Below are 16,991 nucleotides of genomic sequence, written 5' to 3'. Positions count from 1 at the left end.
TCCATCCCCCTCCCTCAGTCCCCAGCTTTATTCTCACCCCACCACCTCTCCCCTCATGTGCTTTTTGAATAACTACTTAGAGAGTCAGGGTTTGGACTAGACACTGAGGACAGCGTGGTGACCTAGGCAAGCACGTTCAGTGAAATGTCCCTGAATGTTGCCATTTCTCAGGGCCCTGTCTGAGGCTCTCCAGAACTCCTGGCCCAGTATCCAGTGCTTTCTGGGGCAGCCCACAGACCCCTCACATTCCGTGTGTCCCAAACTGCCCCGGCCCCGCTCCTGCTGCTTATTTTCTACCATCCCTACCTGATGATGGTGATGTGTCTAAGTCCCCCACTGAACCTGAGCTCCGTAGCATGGAGACTGGGGCTGTCTCGTCCACCGCTGTGTCCCCGGGGCAGGGTCGGCTCACGAATGTTATGGAATAATAAAGACGAACGAATACGTGGAAGAATGCATGACGGGGAGATATCAGGGTCATGCTATCGGCCCCCTATCCCTCACTCAGACCTGAAACACCCTGTTTCTGAAATCAAAGAGCAGTAAGTCTGGCATTTCCGTACCTGGCCTCCTAGGATGAAAGTCCCATTTTGTCAAGAAAATCAAGGAAGGCATTTGGGACCTTCTGCCTCTTAGGGGACACTTGGTGGTGAGCGGGAGGACGAGGAAAGCGAACGGGCCTCACCGTTTCTCCACACGCCTTTCATCTTCACTCAAAGCGACCCACCCCGGAAGAGCGAGAGACACCGGACGGCTCAGCCGCGCTGAGGAGCCGCGAGGCCCCAGTCCGCCTGGCAACCGATGGCGTCACTGCCGGCGCGCTCGTGACGTCAGAGGCGGGCGCCACACTTGAAGAGGGTGCGGGAAGACGCTCCGAGTTATCATGGAGTTAATGCAGGAAGCGCGGGAACTGGGTTGCTGGGCGACGGAAGAGATGGGGGCGCCGGTCGCAGCCCGAGCCCCGGAGTCGACGCTGCGCAGGTGAGGGACGCTCTAAGTGTGAGCACTCCCAACCCTGGAGATAGTCTCTGGGGGTGAGAACCCCACCCCTCACTGAAGACCCGCCTTCCTCTGCCTCAGTGAGAATGACCATTAAGGGCGGCCCCCCCCACACACCCAGTAGTATGTCCAGGAGGAGGATCCGGGGTTGAGTGAAGACCCCCCCTGGGCGGTGACCCCCACACTCCCACCCCTTACCCCGTGAGACCGCCCAGAGTGAGGGCCGGCCGAGGCACCAGTGAGGATCCTCTGAGAGTTAACGAAGCCCCCTTCCTGTGTGGAAGTAAGATCTTTGGAGTGAGACTGTCTCTGCGACACCCTACCACCCCCACCCGCCCTAACCAGTGCAGAGACTCGAGTCACCAAAGACCACCCCACTGGAGGTTGAATCTATAGGAGTGATGACCCACATCTGGTAATGAGAGCACTTCCTGGCAGTATACTCCCCACCCCCTCCTCTGGAAGTGACTAGAGATAGCCCTCTCCCAGGAGAAAGGAATCGCCCTACCAGGGAATGAGAATATCCCTACACCCAGTGAGAAGCCCACAGTTCAGTGACCGAGAACTCCCCAGGAGGGAATATCTCACCCCAGAGAGTATGGACCCTCTTTCCCCCCAGAAGTGAGAATTCCCTGGTAAAGACTTTACCCACCACAACCACCCTTCGATTAAGGATGATCCACCACCCTGTGTGATACCCAAGGCATACCTTTACACACTCTCCCCACAGACTGTGTCTGGGCCAGGGGGCCGACATCTGGGCCTATGTTTTGCGGCATGTGCACAGCCAGAGGTGAGCCTGGCCACATGAGGGAGGCTGTGACGGGAGGGGACACAGGCAAGCCCCACAGTAACACCTCTTCCTTCTGCCTCTCCACTGTAGGAGTGTCAAGAAGATCCGGGGAAACCTACTCTGGTAACTGGTTCTAAAAGCTCTTCCTTCCTATTTACCCTAGTCCCAACCAGCTGTGTTTTCACCCACAGCCTCACACCTCCTGTCATCCCCCTGGAAGTCCCTATCATCCCCTAACTCTGACAGTCCCTGTCATCCCCTGTCGTTTCCTCAGGTATGGCCACCAGGACAGCCGAGAGGTGAGAAGCATGTCTTACAATATTTTCTTTCATCCAAAAAGAGGACTTGTAGATTTCTGCTCTAGGCCCAGCCTTGTGCTATGGGATGCTGGGGACACTGGGTCACAAGACAGCCCTGATCCCCACACTCACAGGGCTTACAGTCCAGGGGAGACAGGCATGAGCTGGGTGTTGAGGGGACATGGATATGAGGCATCCAACCTGATGAGGGGAGATGGGAGAAGGGACTGGTTTGGGAGATATACTGAAGCCATTGTAGGACCTATTATATGCAAGGGGCCCTGGTGACATCTAGGGGGAGGCTTCCAGAAGACCTTGGGACCCCTAGATGTGGGGCTCAGTGGGGAGGTGAGAACTGGGGCAGAGGTGTAGTGTCATCAGTCAGAGGCAGGAAACAATTTAGGAGGATAGGGGAGGCAATCCCAGGAGGAAGGAGGAGGCCAGATGGTACCCTAGTGTTCTTCTAGGCCTAGAGAATCAGACACAGAAACTGCTTACGATAAACCCTCTGTCACCTACCTGTGCAGGCAAGGAGACCAGTGCTCCACAAAGAGCAGTCAGGCCAGGCCAGGCCAAGACCCAGCCAGGCCATGCATCTGACTCTGTACCTGATCTCGCCAGGCCCGTCGGAAGCTGGAGCTGGAAGCCACTGTTGCTCGCCTGCGGGCAGAGATCCAGGAGTTAGACCAGAGCCTGGAGCTGATGGAGCAAGAGACCGAGGCTCAGGGTGACCTATGGGGCTGGGAAGATGAGCAACAGAGTGGGGGTAGGGGAACGGCTGATAGCCACGTGTTTCTCCTCCAGACATGGCCCTGGAGCAAGCCCTTCAGAGCATTCAAGACACCCAGCGTCGTGCTCTCCTCCTCCGGGCCCAAGCTGGGGCCATGCGAAGACAGCAGCGTGGGCTGCAAGATCCCATGCAGCAGCTGCAGAATCAGCTGAGACGTCTGCAGGACATAGAGAGGTGGGCCTCAGGTGCCCAGGGACCAGCCTTCACCAGGCGGGGCAGGCAGACATTTTCCTTAGAGACCTCAGTGCTCCACCCTGACCCTTCTTGGGTTCCAAAATTCTGAGCTCCACTCCTTAGGATTTAAAGTCCGTGAGGTCAGAAAGTTTTCTTATCTCAGCCACTTATATTTCCAGTGCTTAGAATGTTGCCAACTGTATATCTAGGGAATGTGCTGGGGAAAGAACAGTAAATAAGGGACAAGTCCCTGCCCTCCTGGAGCTTACACTCTGATGCAGAGGAGCCAGATGATAAACTAGTATAATTGCAGGGAGAGATAAGTGCTATGATAAAAAGGTGATATGATAGTAACGGCGAAGGAGATGCTACTCCAGGGAGGGTGGTCAGAGAAGGCATCTCTGAGGAGGTAACATTTGAGTTGGGGGAGGAATCTCCATGGAGAGGGACAGCAAGAGCCGAGGTGCCGAGTTTGGCATATGGGAAGAACAGCCAGGAGGCCAGTTTAGCTTTAGTTACACAGGCAAAAGGGAGGGCACGAGGAGGTGACGTCAGAGAGGTGGACAGAGTGCCATGGAGGCATCAGATTTTTACTCAAAGACTGGGTTCATGCCTTAGCCTGGCCACTTACAGCTCTGTGACCTTGGGCAAACTACTTGGCCTCTTTGTGCCTCAGTGCGTAAGCTCTATGGAATGGGGATAATATTAAACCTACTTTATAGGGTAGGTATGATAATTGAGTTAAATCATGCAGAGTGCTTAGAAGATACCTAATACCAATTGTTACTATTCTGAGTGTGATGGGAAAACATCACATTGTTTTCGAGGGTTTTAGGCAGCAAGGTGACATGATCTGTCTGAGGTTTTAACAGGATCATTGACTACTAGATGGAAAACAGGCTGCAGGGGGCAAAGAGCAGAGGCCAGTGAGGAAGCTAATACAGCCAGGAAATGTCAGTGGCCTGATTTTAGAGGTGGCCCCTGAGATCCAGGCTCAGTGACTAGCCTTACAGCAGGAGGAGACACAGACATCTGTTCTAGCTCCCTTTTCCCAGGGAGTCCCACCCCAACTCTGTTTCTCTCTCCAGGAAGGCCAAAGTAGATATAACCTTTGGACCCTTGACATCAGCAGCCCTGGGCCTGGAGCCTGTGGTCCTGGTAAGAGTCCTGGGCTGTGGGGAAAGGAGTGGGGAGTCAGGTCAGGTGGACCCGTGGGTTCCCCTCATGCCCCATCCTCTTCTTCCCAGGGGGATGTCCGAACAGCCTACACCCTCCGGACCCAGTTCTTGCAGAAACTCCTAATTCCTCAGGCCAAGGGAGGCAGCATCCCGTGAGTGTCATCCAGGCTCCATAGACCCTGCCAAGAACCTGGGCTTTGAGGGGGGAGTTACTTTCTGTTAATTCCTCAGACACTCAGCCTCTGGACTATGTCCGCCCCAGGCCTTGCCCTGACAGGGCTCCCAGGCTAGGACAAGGAAGAGACAAATCTATCACAGACAGTGGCAACCCGGGTGGTTAGGGCTGTTGGGGGTGGGGAAGTCTGAGAGACTCCAGGTACCCAGAGGAGACACCTTCCTCACCTAAGGAATCAGGGAGGACAGGTTCTCCGGTGAGGAGGCTTAGCCAGGGTGAAAGATTAAGACAGTATTCTAGACAAAGAGCACATGTGAAAGGCCCTAAAGCCAGCTAGTTGGTGTAAGCGGGGAACTGAAGTCTAACAGGCATAGATAGACTTGGTTTCCTCATCCTTAAAATGGAGGCAGTGATAGCCCCCCACCTTATAGGGTAGTGGTGATCAGTAGAGGGAGAGTTGATGTGTCTTGTAATATTCTCTGTCCCCTTCCCCAACCCCACAGAACCCCTCAAGATGACTACTTTGGAGCTTCCTACCGGCAGTGGCTTAGCTCAGTGGAGGTGAGGGGGACCACACCTTCTGCCCCATGAGCAAACCTCAGGGTGCCAGGACCTAACTCTTGATCCCTACCTCATCACCATGGATCCCAGCTCAGAGCACTGCCCCCCATCTGGCCCTACTTCACCCTTCCCCCCACCAGACACTGCTGACAAACCACCCTCCGGGCCACGTCCTGGCCTCCTTGGAGCACTTGGCTGCAGAGCGGGAGGCAGAGATTCGGTCCCTGTGCAGTCTGGATGGACTCCGAGATACGGAGATAGCCAGGTATGGAGTGGCGTGCTTCTAAGGGCGGGGCAGGGCGGGTGGATGGGTAAGCCGGAACAGACTCAGGACCAGGCACAGTCACCTGCTGATGGGAGTGGAACTGAAACCCAGTGACCAGTCTGGCAGGTGGGCTGACATTGGCCACCCCCAAGAGCCCGGGAGAGGGGGGAGGGCTCCTCCCTCAGTGGTTTTACCCCACCCCCAGGTCCCAGGTACCAGACCAGTCAGACTCCAGCCAGGCCCTGCCATCTATGGTGCATCTCATCCAGGTGACCCCCAGGCATCCTTCCCAGGACTCCATCCTTCATCCCCTTCCCATCCCGAGGCCTGCTTGATCCCCTCACCCCCAGGGGTGATGCCCACCCTGACTTTGTACTCCTGCCCCAGGAGGGCTGGAGGGCCGTGGGTGTGCTGGTTGCCCAGCGGGGCCCCCTTCTGAAGGAGCATCAAATCCTGACCCGGCGCCTCCAAGGCCTGATGGAGGAGGTGAAGAAATGTGCCCTGGGATCCAGCGAGAGGTGAGGGGGCTCTCTCAGCAGAGGAGTCTAGGCCATCTCTTTCCCAGAGGTCTCAGAATACTAGACTTTTCCTGCCCCTGTGGCTCCCAGCTCTGCCTCCCTGCTCTCCTGGTTTGTTTCCCTGTGTTTGTGGCTCCTTGTGCATCCTTACAGATCTGATCTCCCTCCTCCGCTAGGAGTCTTAGTCATCTTCCTCTCCCTGGTTCTCTTCTGCTGTGCCCCAGGCAGGCCTTGATGCTGGGGCTCCGGGGCTGCGGCCTGTGGGCAGAGCTCAAGGCCCTGCGTGCCCAGAGCCAGGAGCTGGAGGAGGTGACTGGGCGGCGGCAGCTTATGCTGCAGGAGCTACAGGCCAAACAGCAACGGATCCTGCACTGGCGCCAGCTGGTGGTGAGAGGCCGGCCTTGGGGGAAGTGGCAGTGCCTGATGGAGGGCCAGAGAGAGGCTGGGAGGCTTAGGATCTAAAACTGGGCCTCTGGTGGTGAGGAGAGGCCCAGGGTGAGTCTCCCAAGAGGAAGCAGGACCTGTACAAAGGGGAGGGCGGGGCCAGAGGCTGGGTGGTGGGAAGTAAAAGGCGCCTATCTCGGTGGCCTCATGGCTGCCCAGGAGGAGACACAGGAACAGGTCCGCCTTCTCATCAAGGGCAACTCAGCCAGCAAGACGCGCCTGTGCCGGAGCCCTGCAGAGGTGAGAGAGAAGTTGGGGCAAGGTTTGGGTAGGGCTGGGGCTCCTAGAGATGGGGCCAGGTGGCTCCAGGCTGCCCCTCCCATCCCTTTCCTTCCCCACAGGTGCTGGCTCTGGTTCAGCGAAAACTCGTCCCCACATCTGAGGCGGTGGCACCCCAGAGCCAGGAGCTACTTCGCTGTCTAGAGGAGGAAGCCCGGCATCTGCCCCACCTTCTGTTGGGCACCCTGCTTCGGCACAGCCCCGGAGGGTAAGACTGGAGCCACCTCTAAGTCCCCTCCCATGGGTGACTATCACTCCCTGATTCCACACCAAAAAAATAATCCCAGGCCTCCAGTGTTCCCAAGCTGCCAGACCTCACCCTCAGGTCTCCGTCCCACTCTGGAATCCTAGTCCCCAGACCCACCTCCAAGTTCCTGGGCCTCCTGAGGCCACCTCTCAGCCCCCAGAACCTCTGGAATCCAAGCCTCCCTCCAAGTACCCCACCCAACCTGGACTATCCCTCCAGATTGCAGCCTCTGCCCACGGTCCTGCCATCCATCCACCAGCTGCATCCTGCATCCCCGAGGGGCTCCAGCCTCATAGCGCTGAGCCACACACTGGGGCTGCCTGCAGGGAAGGTGAGTGCCTCTCCCCTAGGACCTGTCTTCCCACCCCTCCTCCTGCCCGAAGTGACCATCCTTCCCCCTCCCTCCAGGCTCCGGAACTGCTCCTCCCAAAGGCCGCCTCTCTTCGTCAGGACCTTCTATTCCTCCAGGACCAGCGGAGTCTCCGGTGCTGGGATCTGCGCCACGTGAAGACCAGCCTGCCACCAGGACCATCCACCCAAGGTAAGGCCTGCTCTGCCTTCACAGCTGGCATCCCTGCCCATTCCCCGGGTCATCAGCCTCCAGAAAAAATCCCAAACACCCATTGCTGACACAGTGCCTACTGTGCACTGAGTGCTTTAAGCATGCTAACTGGTTTCATCTGCACAGCAGCCCCATGGGGTTAGTGCTGCCATTTGCCCCTTTTACAGAGGCAGGAACTAAGATGGGAGACCTTGCTGGCTGCCCAGGTAGGAGAGCTAGGATTTAAATCTGACATTTAATCTGGCAATCTGACACGTGTCTGTACTCCTAACCAGGTGATCCTGCCCATTAAATTGCCAAGTACTCATGTATCCCCATCCAGTAGGATATGTGAGTAGTTAAAAGCTAGGCTGTGGGGCGCCTGGGCAGTCAGTGGTTAAGCGTCTGCCTTCGGCTCAGGTCATGATCCCAGGGTCCTGGGATCGAGCCCCGCATCGGGCTCCCTGCTCCGCGGGAGGCCTGCTTCTCCCTCGCCCGCTCCCCCTGCTTGTGCTCCCTCTCTCGCTGTGTCTCTGTCTGTCAAACAAACAAATTTATTTATTTATTTTTAAGATTTTATTTTATTTATTTATTTGACAGAGAGAGACACAGCGAGAGAGGGAGCACAAGCAGGGGGAGCGGGCGAGGGAGAAGCAGGCCTCCCGCGGAGCAGGGAGCCCGATGCGGGGCTCGATCCCAGGACCCTGGGATCATGACCTGAGCCGAAGGCAGACGCTTAACCACTGACTGCCCAGGCGCCCCTAATTAATTAATTTTTTTTAAAAGGCAAGCTAGGCTGTGGAGTTAAACTCCTCTCAGCCCTACCTCTTCCCTGCTTTGCGATCTCCCAGTGCCTCCGTTTCCTCCTCAGTGGAGTAAGCATAATCATAGTACCTTACAGAGTTGCTGGGAAGACTCAGTCCGGTTACCCAAACGGGGCACTGAACAATGCACAGCATTCAGTAAGCGCTACGTGTCTCTGGTGTGATTACGATCATTTCGTCTGCACATGTGCAGTCTCTTTCAGTCCTTACAATGAGGGTAGGATGTTTTGTTGTTGTTGTTATTGTTGTTTTTGAGAGAGAGGGAGGAGCAGGGCGGAGGAGAGGGGGAGAGAATCTTAAGCAGGCTCCATGCCCAGCACAGAGGCCAACATGGGGCTCAGTCTCACAACCCTAAGATCATGCCCTGAACCAAAATCAAGAGCCAGATGCTTAACCAACTGAGCCACCCAGGTGCCCCCAAAGGTAGGGATTATTAAGACCCAACTTACAGATGAAGAAACTGAAACTCAGAAAAGTTGTTCATTGCTAGATTCCCTCAGGAAGGACTTGCTAGGCACCTACCAGCTACTGGCCCCGAGAGCTCTATGAGGAGAGAGGCCAGAGCTGCCCATCCCCAGGGATCCCAGTGGTAGAAGCAAAGAGCACAGAATCAAAGGATAAATAGGTAGAAGAGGTGTATTGATGAGAAATGACTTGGGGTGCCATCAGCAAAGCAGGAAGAGACCATTTTTGAGCCTTTGAGTTTTGGGCTCCTGCCTTCCCCTCTCCAATGAGCAGGGAGCTATGTGTGGAAACAGCCCAAGACATGACACAGCATCATCCCACCCCATGGGCATCTTGGGCTTTAACATGTAACAGAACATAGTTCCCTCTGTTCTGAAAAGCAGTTTTGTTTTTCTTCAGCCTCGTTTCCTTCCCTCAATAAATGACCCCACTTTCCTTACTAAGGCCGGCCAGCCAGGAGTCATTCTTATTTCCTCCCAGCACCCTAACTGCCACCCCCCCGCAACCTTCAACCTGTCAACAAGCCTTGTAGGTCCCACTCCAGCATGCCCCAGTCTGCCCCCTGTCCCATGTTACACCCGACCACAGGAGTGGCTGAAGAAAGGGCAAGGTGTCACGCCTGAGGTTGGAGGCAAGGATGGAATGGAGCCAGGATTCAGGCCCAGGGGCTCTGACTGCACTGCTGATCTGTACTTGCTCTGAGATGGACCTGTTTGGGGCCTGTGGAGAGGGACTAGATCCAGTCATGTCTCCAGGGAGAAACACTGCTGGAGTGAAGGGCTGTAGCAGTCTAAGGAGGAAGCCTTGGGTTGGGGAACACTGGGAAGGGCTTCCAGGAGGAAAGATGGTGTCTCGAGTGGGCCCAGAGGGATAGGCGAGGTTTTGGTAGTAAGCAGAGGCCACATAGCGCAAACTTTCAAGTACTAGGCTGAGGAGCTCAGACTCTGTCTTGGGGGCACTGGGGAGCCTTGGAGGGTTCCATGTAGGAGAGGGAAAGGATCAGGTTTATGCTTTAGAAAGATCACTCTGGCTGCCATGTAGAGAATGGACCAGAATGGGAGGCTGAGGCCTGGAGCCTAGGAGGGAGGCTGAGGGAGAAGTAGGGAAGGGGGGAAGAAGGGGAAGGATTGGCCAAGGAAATTGATAGTCTGTCGAGGAGGGAGGAGGGTATCCAGGATGAGGCCTGGGGGATGGTGGGCTTGCCCTCGACATGAGGACCTGGGAGGAGGGAGAGGTTTGGGAGAGATGCTGAGGTCACGACTAGGTGACTAGAGACTTGGGGACTTACTGGCCATGAGGCACCAGGGAGCCTGAGGACTCAACACTGCCTTCTGGGTTTCTCACCTGCAGAGCTGCTGCAGATCCGGGCATCCCAGGAGAAGGAGCAAAAAGACAATCTGGGGCAGGCTCTGAAGCAGCTGGAGAACCTGCTGAAAAAAGCACTGGAGCGAATCCCCAAGCTACAGGGGGTTGTGGAGGACTGGTGAGCGAGGCATATGATGGTGGGGCAGGGTGCTGAGCTGGGTGGACCAGGCAGAACTCGGGCGGCGGAGGGAGGGCAGCTGGTGACAAGCAGGCCATGGTGTTGGGGGGGAGGCCGAGTGTCTAGAGGTCCAAGCCTTCCTGTGATGCTTCCCTTCCCCAGGTGGGAGCAGCCAGGCCAAGCCGCCCTGTCCGAGGAGCTCTGCCAGGGCCTGTCCCTGCCCCAGTGGCGGCTGCGCTGGGTCCAGGCCCAAGGCGCCCTACAGCAGCTGTGCAGATGAAAAGGGGCCTCCAACAGGAGTCAGGAGCTTTCATATTCACCCCTCCATGAGACCTTTGGAAGACAGTATCACCTGGATGTGTCAACCCATTCTCTCTACCCACACTTGCTGTCCTCCTCACAGGCATTTCTGTTCTTCTCAACTGCCTTGGACCTGTCCTTTCATCCCATCAAAGCCAAGAGAATGGGGTACTCTGGACCCCACCCTAGGTCCCCCTGAAACTCCTCTCATCACTCTCACCCTCAGCAAAAAGTCATTGAGCACCTGCTCTAAACACTGAGGATCCAGCACTGAACAAAATGGACAAAAGTCCCAGCCTTCAGGAAGTTGTTCTAGGACAGGGAAGCAGACCCCTGACAAGTTAAGTGAGCAAAATATGTGGTATGTTGGAAGATAACAGCTCTGGAGAAAAATAAAGCAGGCTGTAGGAGGTGCAACTTTAGATAGAAGGCTACACACACCCTGTAAAGGTAATGAGAGGGACGCACGTGGGCATCTGAGGAGGGTTTGTGCGGGGCTGGAGTGGGAAGGAGGCTAGAGCTCAGACAATGGCCCTGAGCTCAAAATGCCAGTGTGAGGGTTGAGGAGGTGGGAGTGTTCAGCGGGGGGGGGGGGGGGGTCTTCTAGTTTTTACGTAGTTTCCTTTTTTGTATTTAAATCTCTGAAGTTGGGGCACCTGGGTGGCTCAGTTGGTTAAGCGACTGCCTTCGGCTCAGCTCATGATCCTGGAGTGCCAGGATCGAGTCCCACATCAGGCTCCTGAGTCTCCTTCTCCCTCTGACCCTCCCCCCTGTCATGTGCTCTCTCTCTCTCTCTCTTTCTCTCTCTCAAATAAATAAATAAAATCTTAAAAAAAAAATCTCTGAAGTCATTTGGAATTTATCCAAGTGGATCCAATTTTGTCTTATTTTACATATATCCCAATAGCATTTCTTAAAATTCTCAGAGCAGGGGCGCCTGGGTGGCTCAGTCGTTAAGTGTCTGCCTTTGGCTCAGGTCATGATCCCAGGGTCCTGGGATCGAGCCCTGCATCGGGCTCCCTGCTCAGCAGGAAGCCTGCTTCTCTCTCTCCCACTTATCCTGCTTGTGTTCTCTCTCTGGCTGTCTCTCTCTGTCAAATAAATAAATAAAATCTTTAAAAAAAAAAAAAAATTCTCAGAGCAGTGGTTGCCTCTAGAGGCGGGTAGCAGGGATCAACCAAGGGAGGAGACAGGGGAACTTTCTAGAGTTGGAAATGGATTACATGTTGAAGGTAGTAGGGATAGGTGTCAACTCATCTAGCTATACTCAGGTCTGTGCACTTCACTGTGAATTATTCTTCAACTTATAAAGTAAAACCCTACCCACCTATATAAAGTAAAACTTCAGGTGATTTGAGATGCCACATCTTCATATGCTAAATGTCCATGATTAACCAGGCTGTATCTGGATTCTCTCCAAGTCTATTGTCTGTCTGACTCTCATAGGGATTTTTCTTTTGTAAATTACGAAAAATTAGATGTTTCCACAGTGCAAAGTATGAAACAGTGTATATTCAGATGTTTAGCTTCCATCCCTGTCCCTTTTACCTTATTCTCTTCTCAACTATCTCAAAGTGGCAAACATTATCCTTAATACTTCAATATGCATCCTCTAAGAATAGTCTCCCACCTAAACACAATGCCATTATCCCAGCAAAGACATTTAACAAAGACACAGTAATATTCTCTAACATGTTTCCCATTCCCAATTTTCAAATTTCCTGTTGTCCCCAAAATGTACTTTCACTGAAAAAAATTCCATGGTTCGGGCGCCTGGGTGGCTCAGTTGGTTAAGCGACTGCCTTCGGCTCAGGTCATGGTCCTGGAGTCCCGGGATCGAGTCCCGCATCGGGCTCCCTGCTCGGCGGGGAGTCTGCTTCTCCCTCTGACTCTCACCCCTCTCATGTGCTTTCTCTCATTCTCTCTCAAGTGGATGAATAAATAAATCTTAAAAAAAAAAAAAATTCCATGGTTCAATCAAGACCCACCTTGCATTTGTCATGTCTCTTTTAATCTAAAGCAGCCCCCACCTGAGCCCCATTGACCTTTTGAAGAAAAGTCTAGTTGTTTTGTATATGGACCCCCAACTTGTATTTCACCCAGTATATCTTTGGGGTAGAATCCAAAAGTGGGATTGTTTAGGCAAAGAGTAAATGCGTATGTAGCTTTGCTGGAGATTGCCCCACAGGTGTTCCACATTGCCTGTCCACTGATGCACCAAGTGTTGTTTTCCCACAGCCTTGTCAACAGTGAGCTTCCAAAATTTTGGGAGTGTTCTAATTATAAAGGTTTTGTGTTTTAGTATCTAAAATGGCTGGTTGCTGTTTTGCTCTAATTTCTTGAGGTTTCCCTGTCTCTTCTTGCTAATTGAACTTAGCAAATGAACTTTATACCCAACCTGCCTTGTTCCAGAAAAAATACAAACACGGATGGGAGTTTTGCTGGGTTTACAATAACTTTACAAATGAGGGAGATTTGACATCTTTTTTTTTTTTTTTTAAGATTTTATTTATTTATTTGAGAGAGAGAGAGAATGAGAGACAGAGAGCATGAGAGGGAGGAGGGTCAGAGGGAGAAGCAGACTCCCTGCAGAGCAGGGAGCCCGATGCGGGACTCGATCCCGGGACTCCAGGATCATGACCTGAGCCGAAGGCAGTCCCTTAACCAACTAAGCCACCCAGGCGCCCGGGAGATTTGACATCTTTATGTCTTTACCGTATCTCCTTTCCCATGTGCCACCTTAGTGTTCCCCTCGTCTCTTCATCTTGGCTCCTAGCCAAGACTGAACATGGGGGTCCTTGTCCCCCCCTCCCTGCTTAATTTTTCTCCATAGTACATCTTTTAACATACTTTGTGTTCTATTTTATTTATCCTTTGTTGTCCTCCAAACAGAATGTGAGCTCCATGAAGGTGAAGTTCTCTATAAACCAGAAGTTGGGCAGACTTTCCTAAATATGATTCAAAATCCAGATGCAGTAGGGGAATTATTGATGAGAACATAAAAATAAGCTTTTGCAGGGTGCCTGGGTGGCTCAGTCAGTTGAGTGGCTGACTCTTCGTTTCCACTCAAGTCATGATCTCGGGTTTGTAGGACTGAGCCCCGCCTTGGGCTCCTGCTCAGCACAGTCTGTTTGGGATTCTCTTTCTCCCTCTCCCTCTGCCCCTCCCCCTGCTTGCACACACTCTAAATAAATAAATAAATAAAAATTTTTAAAGAACTTTTGCATGGCAAAAAAAAAAAGCAAAATAAAAAAATGATAAATTGGGGGCGGAATTTGCAATTTGTATCATAAAGGGATGTGTGTGTGCAGACGCACACGTGTGTATGTCAAAGTGGAAAAGAAAAATTCAAAGTCCATAGAAGAGTTGGCAAAGTAAACGGACAATTCTCAGAAAATATCCTCCAATTCAATATAATAAAAGCAAATTAAAATCCTACTTTGATACATTTTCCACCTATCAGACTGCAAAAAAGGAAACCCAAAATTTTGGAAGCTCACTGTTGACAAGGCTGTGGGAAAACAACACTTGGTGCATCAGTGGACAGGCAATGTGGAACACCTATGGGACAATCTCCAGCAAAGCTACATACGCATTTACTCTTTGCCTAAACAATCCCACTTTTGGATTCTACCCCAAAGATATACTGGGTGAAATACAAGTTGGGGGTCCATATACAAAACAACTAGACTTTTCTTCAAAAGGTCAATGGGGCTCAGGTGGGGACTGCTTTAGATTAAAAGAGACATGACAAATGCAAGGTGGGTCTTGATTGAACCATGGAATTTTTTTCAGTGAAAGTACATTTTGGGGACAACAGGAAATTTGAAAATTGGGAATGGGAAACATGTTAGAGAATATTACTGTGTCTTTGTTAAATGTCTTTGCTGGGATAATGGCACTGTGTTTAGGTGGGAGACTATTCTTAGAGGATGCATATTGAAGTATTAAGGATAATGTCTGCCACTTTGAGATAGTTGAGAAGAGAATAAGGTAAAAGGGACAGGGATGGAAGCTAAACATCTGAATATACAGTTTCATACTTTGCACTGTGGAAACATCTAATTTTTCAGAATTTAAAAAAGTGAGAAAAATCCCTAAAAATTGAAAACAAACAAATGAACCTAGCTATATCAAGTTGGTGGCACAACTGATTCAGATAAGAAGTATTCCAGGTTAGGTTAAAATAGTACTTTCAAGGCGCCTGGGTGGCTCAGTCAGTTAAGCATCTGCCTTCAGCTCAGGTCATGATCCTGGGGTCCTGGGATTGAGTCCCACATTGGGCTCCCTGCTCAGCGGGAAGTCTGCTTTTCCCTCTCCCTCTGCTGCTCTCTCTCTCTCCCTGCCAAATAAATAAACAAAATCCTTAAAAATAAAGTAAATAAAATAGTACTTTCACTTGATGCCTCCAGTGGTACATGCATCCTAAGGGAAAAAGAACTGCAATACAATCTTAAAATGCATGTATTAGTCTTGTTTGTAGTAATACTGGTTTTTATTTTGATAAAAATATAGAGTTTACATTTTTGAGACCTACATTATATATTTTGAAATTATATCCTTGACTAAAGCAAATAAGTATTTGTGCTAATGTTACTGGGAACCAAGTTTTTTTTAAAGTAGGCTCCATGCCCAGCGTGGAGCCCAATGAGGGGCTTGAACTCACGACACTGAGGTCAAGACCTGAGCTGAGATCAAGAGTCGGATGTTTAACCGGCTGAGCCACCCAGGTGCCCTGCTGAGGACCAAACTTTTAACGTAAATGAAGTATCAAATCAAAGGAGTAAACTTTAACTTTAACCCTGTAATCTTTCATTTGACTTAGAAATAGCAGACTGAACTTGTGGGTTTTTCTCTTTCTAGAAAATATGTATTTCCCTAGCTCAGACCACAGAAAAGGTCTAAATATGATAACCCAGTAATAATGAGCAACCGACCCCAGATTGTGGACTCTAAATGCCATTTTTTACTAGATGGAACCAGGGATCTTTGGGGAAACAGCTGATTCCAGGTCTGGGACAGGAAATTGGCAAATGAGTATGAGGCATCATGTGCCAGAAAGCAAGGAAGTCCTCCAAGACTAGTGAGTTTGAGTCAGAAGGACTCAGGAGTCAGTCTGAAGTGGCTGCCACTGGCCAAAGGTGGGACATCCTGAGCAGCAACTAGAGCGACTGCAATGATTTGAAGCACATGAAATATGTTTGAAAATGTAAGTTCATATTAGTGTTCATACAATACCTCACTGGTCACCTTTGAAGGGTGCTAGGAACCAAGTCGTTTTGATTTTTTTTTTTTTTTCATAAAATAGGGAAAGAATCAAGCATGTCTTTCCTGTATCTGAACAAGTGACCAAATTCTTGATAAGGGGGAAGTTATTTATGAAAGAATAACTGATCATTACAGAGAATAATAAAATTTGAAAACCACTGTTTTACATATATCAACAAAGTAGTAGATGCAGGTAATAATGATCAAGGGCTGCTAAAGCTAGTCGTGGAAAGGCTGATTGGGCATCTTAAGATGGAGCAGGATGACACTGATCAGTCTTAGGGCACCAAAGGAAGACAACTAGACATCATGTGCTCCTGACAGAATACAGTAAGATACATTACAATAGCACTTTGGAGGACGTATTCTCTCACCAAATAAAACCTAAATCTAATCAAGCTTCTAGCTGTCAATACACTATATAAGAAAGGGGGGAGAGGGCAGTGAGGAACAAATGAAACAATATAATCAGTTAAACCCAAAATGTAAGATATCCTATAGGACAACTGGTCCAGTTTCTTCAACAAATAGAAGGCAAAAAAGGTGGGGATGAGGGGGAAAAGAAGGAAAGGGAGGGAGGAAGGAAGGAAGAAAAAGTCGGGGGAGGGAAATTTATAGATTAAAAAAGACTGAACATTTTAAATGCTGGAACAATTTCGGCAACAAAATAACTAAAGTAGTATTGAATTATAACCCAAAGTATAAGATATCCGTGAGTCCATACTGACAAAAATGATGTAATAAAGAGCCCAAGGCAGATGCTTAACCAACTTAGCCACCCAGGCACCCCAAAAGCCAGTATTTTAACAAAGCATTCATTACTGCTGATTTAGACCTGGGACTTCAAGAAACCAAGACAGCCAGTAAAAGTAAGTTTTGACGGGAAAAAAAAAAGACCCACCAAACAACCAAATGCAACGTGCATACCTTATTTGTAGCCTGATTTTATACAAAGACATTTTGAGGCAGGGAAATTTTAACAGTCTGGATGTTAGACGATACTAAGAAATTAATATTCTTTTTTTCTTTTCGTTTTTTATTTGTTTTTGTTTTTGTGGTGCCGAACCCGGGAACGAACCAGAAATTAATTTTCTTGGGTATGAAAATGCTCTTTTCTCTTAAATAGTCCTTATCTGTTAGAGATCTATCATGAAGCATTTATGGGTGAATTTATTAATGTCTGGAATTTGCTTTAATATACTCCAGGAAATAATAATAGTAATAATAATTATGAGAGATATAGGTGAAACAAAAAGGGTAGAATATTAGTAATTGCTGAGAGGTACCTGGAGGTTTGTTACATTCTTTTCTAATGTTGTGTATTTTATTTATTTTTCTTTTTTAAGATTTTATTTGACAGAGAGAGTGCAGGCGAGCACAAGCAGGGG

At 50.3% G+C, this 16,991-nt stretch overlaps 1 protein-coding gene across 1 annotated transcript; it reads left to right on the top strand.

Annotated features, from left to right (window-relative positions):
- Positions 1–847: 847 nt before the first annotated feature.
- Positions 848–10,903, top strand: HAUS5 (HAUS augmin like complex subunit 5). The gene is made up of 19 exons (XM_021700814.1): positions 848–981; positions 1,730–1,792; positions 1,883–1,915; positions 2,067–2,091; positions 2,713–2,818; positions 2,896–3,055; positions 4,144–4,213; positions 4,303–4,385; positions 4,912–4,969; positions 5,110–5,234; positions 5,440–5,503; positions 5,622–5,752; positions 5,977–6,139; positions 6,356–6,436; positions 6,538–6,683; positions 6,942–7,053; positions 7,131–7,263; positions 9,903–10,035; positions 10,198–10,903. The coding sequence occupies exons 1-19, from the start codon at positions 884–886 to the stop codon at positions 10,313–10,315; spliced, it is 1,902 nt and encodes a 633-aa protein (XP_021556489.1). The 5' UTR covers positions 848–883; the 3' UTR covers positions 10,316–10,903.
- The last annotated feature ends 6,088 nt before the right edge of the window (positions 10,904–16,991 follow it).

The sequence above is a fragment of the Neomonachus schauinslandi genome, chromosome 16 (genome assembly GCF_002201575.2).
Source record: "Neomonachus schauinslandi chromosome 16, ASM220157v2, whole genome shotgun sequence".
NCBI lineage: Eukaryota > Metazoa > Chordata > Mammalia > Carnivora > Phocidae > Neomonachus > Neomonachus schauinslandi.
This window is presented reverse-complemented; position numbering and strand designations above follow the sequence as displayed.